This window comes from Erythrolamprus reginae, chromosome 1 (assembly GCF_031021105.1).
Source record: "Erythrolamprus reginae isolate rEryReg1 chromosome 1, rEryReg1.hap1, whole genome shotgun sequence".
NCBI classification, from domain to species: Eukaryota; Metazoa; Chordata; class Lepidosauria; order Squamata; family Dipsadidae; genus Erythrolamprus; species Erythrolamprus reginae.
The window spans coordinates 421787419-421794650 of NC_091950.1; the positions used below are offsets into that span (position 1 = coordinate 421787419).

At 46.1% G+C, this 7232-nt stretch overlaps 1 protein-coding gene across 1 annotated transcript in view; it reads right to left on the minus strand.

Moving 5' to 3' along the window:
• Positions 1–6683, minus strand: part of NLE1 (notchless homolog 1) — a 30814-nt gene extending 24131 nt beyond the window's left edge. The window contains exons 1-3 of the mRNA XM_070735399.1: positions 6598–6683; positions 4328–4502; positions 2872–3089 (exon numbers count right to left, since the gene is read on the minus strand). Of these exons, the coding sequence (XP_070591500.1) occupies positions 2872–3089; positions 4328–4462 (353 nt within the window). The 5' untranslated portion in view covers positions 4463–4502; positions 6598–6683. The remainder of the gene's footprint in view (positions 1–2871; positions 3090–4327; positions 4503–6597) is intronic.
• Positions 6684–7232: the final 549 nt, after the last annotated feature.

Genomic DNA, 7232 nt, shown 5'->3' on the forward strand with positions numbered 1-7232 from the left:
ATGTGCCGGTATCTGGAGGCTGTTGGGGTCCGGATGGGTGTCAAACTCAACCCGGATAAGACGGAGTGGCTGTGGGTTTTGCCTCCCAAGGTCAATTCCATCTGTCCTTCCATTACCCTGGGGGGGGGGAATTATTGACCCCCTCGGAGAGGGTCCGCAACTTGGGCGTCCTCCTCGATCCACAGCTCACATTAGAGAACCATCTTTCAGCTGTGGCGAGGGGGGCATTTGCCCAGGTTCGCCTGGTGCACCAGTTGCGGCCCTATTTGGATCGGGACTCACTGCTCACAGTCACTCATGCCCTCATCACCTCGACGTTCGATTACTGTAATGCTCTCTACATGGGGCTACCTTTGAAAAGTGTTCGGAAACTTCAGATCGTGCAGAATGCAGCTGCGAGAGCAGTCATGGGCTTTCCTAAATATGCCCACGTCACACCAACACTCCTCAGTCTGCATTGGTTGCTGATCAGTTTCCGGTCACAATTCAAAGTGTTGGGTATGACCTATAAAGCCCTTCATGGCACCGGACCAGAATATCTCCGGGACTGCCTTCTGCCGCACAAATCCCAGCGACCAGTTAGGTCCCACAGAGTTGGCCTTCTCCGGGTCCCGTCAACTAAACAATGTCGCTTGGCGGGGCCCAGGGTAAGAGCCTTCTCTGTGGCGGCCCCGGCCCTCTGGAACCAACTCCCCCCGGAGATTAGAACTGCCCCTACCCTCCTTGCCTTCCGTAAGCTCCTTAAGACCCACCTGTGTCATCAGGCATGGGGGAACTAAGACATCTCCCCCGGGCATATATAATTTATGAATGGTATGTGTGCATGTATGTGAGTTTAGAAAATGGGATTTTTTAAAATGTTTTTAGTATAAATTTAGATTTGTTATAAATTGTTTTTTGCACTTTGTTGTGAGCCGCCCCGAGTCTGCGGAGAGGGGCGGCATACAAATCTAAATAAATAAATAAATGCTGCAGGCCTGTTTTGCCCCTGGTGGAATCTGCTGATGAAGGCTCCTCTGACCAAGAAGACATGAGTGACAGGGAGGAGAGTGGGGCAGACAGCTCAGAAGGAGATCAATTATCTGTCTCCTCCTTGGATTCAGAACAAGAGTTAATGATACAGCCACACATGCGGAGAGCGATGCATAGGCAACAACAACTGAGAGATTATTATCAAAGAAAATGAGGCCACCTGTGGTTGGGTGGGGCTGTGGTCATTAGTGAGGCTGCTATCAATAGCAGCCTGTGGGATTGGCCATTGTGGAGGATTATCTGATCGTTGTGTTTCGTGACTGCTTTGCTGACTTTGACCTTTTGTGTGCTGATTTCCCCCTGCTTTGAAACTAAACCAGAGCAAAGTGTGTGTCACTTTGTGAAAGAAGACGGACTGTGAATTGCCTCACAGCTGCAAGCTAAGTATCTCAGAACTGATAAGGGACTTGTATAAATTACCAGTTTGTTTGGAGACGAGGGCTCTTTGCTATACCAAAAGAGGGCTTGGTTTAAGTGAATTTTCATTATAAAGAACATTGTTTTGAATTTTCAAACATGTGTGTCTGAAATTTGTACCTATGAATTTTCGGGAGGAGTCTACCAGAGAGCCCGACAGAACAAAACCAAAGCCCCTCCCCTCCCCTCCCAAGTGAGCTGTTCAAAGTAGGCCAGACATACAAGATAGTCCTCCACTTACAACCAAAAATTCATCCTTAAATGGAGGCCCAATTTGACAAACTTTTTGTCACGGTCGTTAAATGAGACATCAACATGTTTGGTCCCCGTTGGACGTTGTTTCTCAGAAGGTTTGCAAGCGTGACTGCAGGACTCCACAACCATCCAACTGTTGGACTCTTAACCTTAAACGGTCACACAATCAAAGTTCGGATTCTTGGCAACAGACTCATAATTACGATGGTCGCATGGTCCTGGGGTCATGTGATCCCTTTTCGCGACCTTCCGAATAGGCAAAATCTATAGATGCCAGATTCACTTAACAACGATGTCGAGAAGTGTTCATAAAATGGGACAAAATTAAAAATGAATGGGGATGGTGAGGCTCAAATTACATCAGAAAAATGAAGCTAGGCAAAACAAACAGCAAAAACCCCGTCATTTTTGTATGATGGATAGCAAAAACTTTGAAAAGTGTTCGGAAACTTCAGGTCGTGCAGAATGCAGCTGCGAGAGCAATCATGGGCTTCCCTAAATATGCCCATGTTACACCAACACTCCGCAGTCTGCATTGGTTGCCGATCAGTTTCGGTCACAATTCAAAGTGTTGGTTATGACCTATAAAGCCCTTCATGGCACACCGGACCAGATTATCTCCGGGACCGCCTTCTGCTGCACGAATCCCAGCGACCAGTTAGGTCCCACAGAGTGGGTCTTCTCCAGGTCCTGTCAACTAAACAATGTTGTTTGGCGGGGCCCAGGGGAAGAGCCTTCTCTGTGGCAGCCCCGGCCCTCTGGAACCAACTCCCTCCAGAGATTAGAATTGCCCCCACCCTCCTTGCCTTTCGTAAGCTCCTTAAAACCCACCTCTGCCGCCAGGCATGTGGGAATTGAGATACTCTTTCCCCCTAGGCCTTTACAATTTTATGCATGGTATGTTTGTTTGTATGTTTGGTTTTATAATAAGGGTTTTAACTGTTTTAATATTGGACTGTTATATGCTGTTTTTATTACTGTTGTTAGCCGCCCCAAGGGAGAGGGGCGGCATACAAATCCAATAAATAAATAAATTAAAAAAATTTAAAAAAAGAAATTTGGGGCTCAATTGTCATTGTAAGTCAAGGACCACCTGTACTTATGTCCACAACTGGCGTCATCACTCCCTTCCCTGCGGCCTGTGATCCCAGCTGCATCTCCCCTTACTTTCCGGTCGGGCTGAAGGCAACCGAGATGACGGCCTCGCTGTGGCCCTCCAAGGAGCTGGTGCAGCGTGTCACTGCTCGCACCCGGAACACGGCCTGAGGCTGGTAGACGATCTCCACCACCTGCTCGGTCTCCACGGTCAATGCGGCCAGCGTCTTCTGCAGGGAGGCCACGATTTCGGACTCCTGGACATAGAAGGCCAAGGGGACGGGCTCCTCCTGGGAGGGGAAACAACGAGGAAGGGGGCAGGTGAAGGATTGGCCTGCAGGCAGGGACAGCAGTCAGGCACGGAAGGTAAAGTAAGGAGGTAGGGAGGAGAGGAAGGAAGGAAGGAAATAGGAAGAAGAAGAAGAGGGGGAGGAAGGAAGGAAGGAAAGAAAGAAGGAAAGGGGAGGGGGAGAAGGAGGAAGGAAGGAAGGAGAAAGAGAGAGAAGGCGAGGAAGGAAAAGGAGGAGGAAATAAGGAAGGAAGGGAGGAAGGGGAGAAAAAAGGAATGGAAGGGGAAGAAGGAAAAGGAGGAAGGGAGGAAGGAGAAAGAGAATAGAGGAAAGAGAAAGAAGGAATGAAAGAGAAGGGAGAGGGAGGAAGGAAGGAGAAAGAGAATAGAGGAAAGAGAAGGAAGGAATGAAGAAGGGAGAGGAAGGAGAAAGAGAATAGAGGAAAGAGAAGGAAGGAATGAAGAAGGGAGAGGAAGGAGAAAGAGAATAGAGGAAAGAGAAAGAAGAAATGAAGAAGGGAGAGGAAGGAGAAAGAGAATAGAGGAAAGAGAAGGAAGGAATGAAGAAGGGAGAGGAAGGAGAAAGATGAGAGAGGAAAGAGAAGGAAGGAATGAAGAAGGGAGAGAAAGGAGAAAGAGAATAGAGGAAAGAGAAGGAAGGAATGAAGAAGGGAGAGGAAGGAGAAAGATGAGAGAGGAAAGAGAAGGAAGGAATGAAGAAGGGAGAGGAAGGAGAAAGAAAATAGAGGAAAGAGAAAGAAGGAATGAAGAAGGGAGAGGAAGGAGAAAGAGAATAAAGGAAAGAGAAGGAAGGAATGAAGAAGGGAGAGGAAGGAGAAAGATGAGAGGAAAGAGAAAGAAGGAATGAAGAAGGGATAGGAAGGAGAAAGAATAGAGGAAAGAGAAGGAAGGAATGAAGAAGGGAGAGGAAGGAGAAGAGGGAAAAGAGAAGGAAGGAATGAAGGAGGAAGGAAGGAAGGAGAAAGAGAAGAAAGAGAAGGGGGAGGAAGTAAGGAAGGGGAGAAAGAAGGAATGGAAGGGGAAGGAGGAGAAGGAGGAAGGAAGGGAGGGAGGAAGGAGAAGGGGAAGGAAGGAGAAAGAGAGGAGGAAGGAAGGAAGGAAGGAGAAAGAGAGAGAGAGAAGGAGAGCGAGCGGAACGACGATGGAGGGAGGAAGGAGAGGAAGGTGAAGAAGAAAGATGAGGAGGAGAAGGAAGCCCCAACCCCACCCCAGTTGTACCTTCTCCAAGAGGGTGTTGCAAACCAACTGGAGCTTTTCTGGGGTAATATCAACAGGGACATCAAACGGGCCCCCCAAAACCTCCCCGGCTTCATCTTTGAACTGGATCAGGAGCCGCTCAATATCTGCCGTCATTTTGAAGCCGTGGCCGGGTGTCGGTTCTTTGTACTCTGGCCTGGAAACCAGGGACAAAAACTAAAACTTAAAAGTTACATCCCCTCCAAGCATCCCCTCATCCCCTATTCCCTCCAAGGTCTCTTGGCCCATCTCCCCTTTCCTAAATCAACACCACCTATTTATTATAAGTACACTGCACAAGTCAAAAAGAGGGTGGTGAAAATATTGACTGATCCCTTGCACCCTGGACATAAACTGTTTCAACTCCTACCCTCAAACCATCGCTACAGAGCACTGCACACCAAGACAACTAGACACAAGGACAGTTTTTTCCTCGAAGGCTTTGCAGAAGTCAATATAAATTGCATCTATATATTTTCCCTGATCTGTTCTATGACAATCATTGTGTTGTACCTCATGATTCTTTTCAAATTTCTTTTATGTACACTGAGATCATATGCACCAAAGACAAACTCCTTCTGTCTCCGCTCAGTAAAAGACCTCGAAATGCTAATAACAAATGACCTGTCAAAGCACACTGCAACAACATTGCCAAAAAATGCTTTAATCCCATGCAATCTCACACTACTTGCCAGAGGTTACAAAACTTTCACCACTCATCCTCAAATACAGCTCATCTGCTTGGACCCCATACCACATCTCAGACATTAACACCCTTGAAAATGTCCAGATACTTCACCAGAAGAGCCCTTCACTCCTCCACTCGAAAGAGAATACCCTATTAGACTTACAAGGCTAGGTCTAGAAAGCTTGGAACTACGACATCTTAAACATGATCTAGGCATTGCCCACAAGATCATATGCTACAATGTCCTCCCTGTCAGCTTTAACCACAACAACATAAGAGCACACAACAGATTCAAACTTAATATTAATCGCTCCAAACTTCACTGTAAAAAATAAGACTTCGGTAACCGAGTTGTTGAAGCATGGAACTCATTACCTGACTCTATAGTGTCATCCCCAAACCCCCAACCCTTTACCCTTAGATCAGTGATTTTCAACCTTTTTTGAGCCGCGGCACATTTTTTACATTTTAAAATCCTGGGGCACACCACCAACCAAAATGACACAAATGACACTCTAAGACACTCTCCTCTCTTTTTCCATCCGTCTCCTCCCCACCCTAATGTGTGTATACACACTCTTGAACCATTTCCCAAAACAGGTGAAGGCTGGGGTTGTTTTCTCTCTTATTCTTTGGTTGCTTTTTATCATATGCTTTAAATCAAGAGTCACTTCTCTCTCTTTTGTTTCTCTCTCTTTCCTCTCATTCTCTGTCTCAATCATTTTCTCATTTCTTTTTCCCTCCCCTTTTTGCTCATTTCTCTCCCTTCCTCTACTTTTCTCTCTCTCTCTTGCTTTCTTTCTCTCTCTCTCTTGCTTTCTCTTTCTCTCACTCTTGCTTTCTCTCCGTTTCTCTCTTTTCTTTCTCTCTAGCTTTCTTTCTTTCTTTCTCTCTCTCTTTCAGCAAAAGGTTGCGAACCTGAGCTTCCTTCTTCGCGGCACACATGGGAATGTTTCACGGCACATTAGTGTGCCATGGCACACTGGTTGAAAAACACTGCCTTACTGTCAGTAAGGAGTGCACATAAGTGTACTAGTGTGCCTTCCGTCCCGTCCTAATATTTCTCTTATATTTCTACTAGCTACATGTACTGTATATGTTTATGAACTCTATTACCTCTTCCACATTATCCCCATGTCTTTTCTTCGATTCTTCCATTGATATATTTTCAGTATGATTATATCCTATAATATCTACATTATGTATTGGACAAAATAAATAAATAAAGAATTCTATAAAGCATTCTCTGTGATTAAACAAGAACGTCCGCCCATCTCGGGTCCTTGGGAAGGGCTGGAGAGGGGGATAAAAACGTAAAATCCAGCCTGAATATCTGCCTAACTGAGCATGAGATGTAGGGAAAACCCTGAGCAGGGGGTCAGACTAGAAGACCTCTAAGGCTCCCCCCCACACACTCTTCTTAGGGTGGGAGAGGGAGTTCTCGCTTGGGACTGTTGCTCCTTTTCTGCTCCCAGGGACGTATGTCTCCATCCACCCCCCTTTCCAAAACATGGGGTGCTGCCTTATACCCCCCCCCAAACTTTGCAAAAACACCCATCCAAACCTGCAGCCAGCCGCTTCTGCTCCAAGTTGCCTCCACGTGGGAAAGGAGGCTCTGCGTCATCAGTCCGCGCCGGAGACAGTTCTGACTCGGCTGCCACCTGCTGGAGGGAGAAGGGATCTTCTGCCAAACTATAAACGTGAGAACTTCATTTCTTTCTTGTTTTCTTTTTCCTTCCTTCCTTCCTTCCCTCCATTCCTTCCTTTCTCCTTTTCTAACCTCCTTCCTTCCTTCTTCCTTTCCTTTCTCCCTTCCTTCCTTTCCTCCCTACATTTCTTTCTTTCCTGTCTCCCTCCTTCCCCTTCCTCTCCCTCCTTCATTCCTTCTCCATTTTTATTTATTTTATTTTATTTATTCATTTATTTTGTCCAATACACAATACATATTGAAGAGAACAGACATGTAATATTATATATAAAGAAAAGGATAGAATAAAAGATATAAAAGTAGAGGAGAAGATATATGAAAGGAAGAAAAGATATATGATATATGAGATAAAGGAAAGACAATTGGACAGGGGACGAAAGGCAGGCTAGTGCACTTATGTACGCCCCTTACTGACCTCTTAGGAACCTGGAGAGGTCAATCGTGGAGAGTCTAAGGGAGAAATGTTGGAGGTTAGGGGTTGACACTACTGA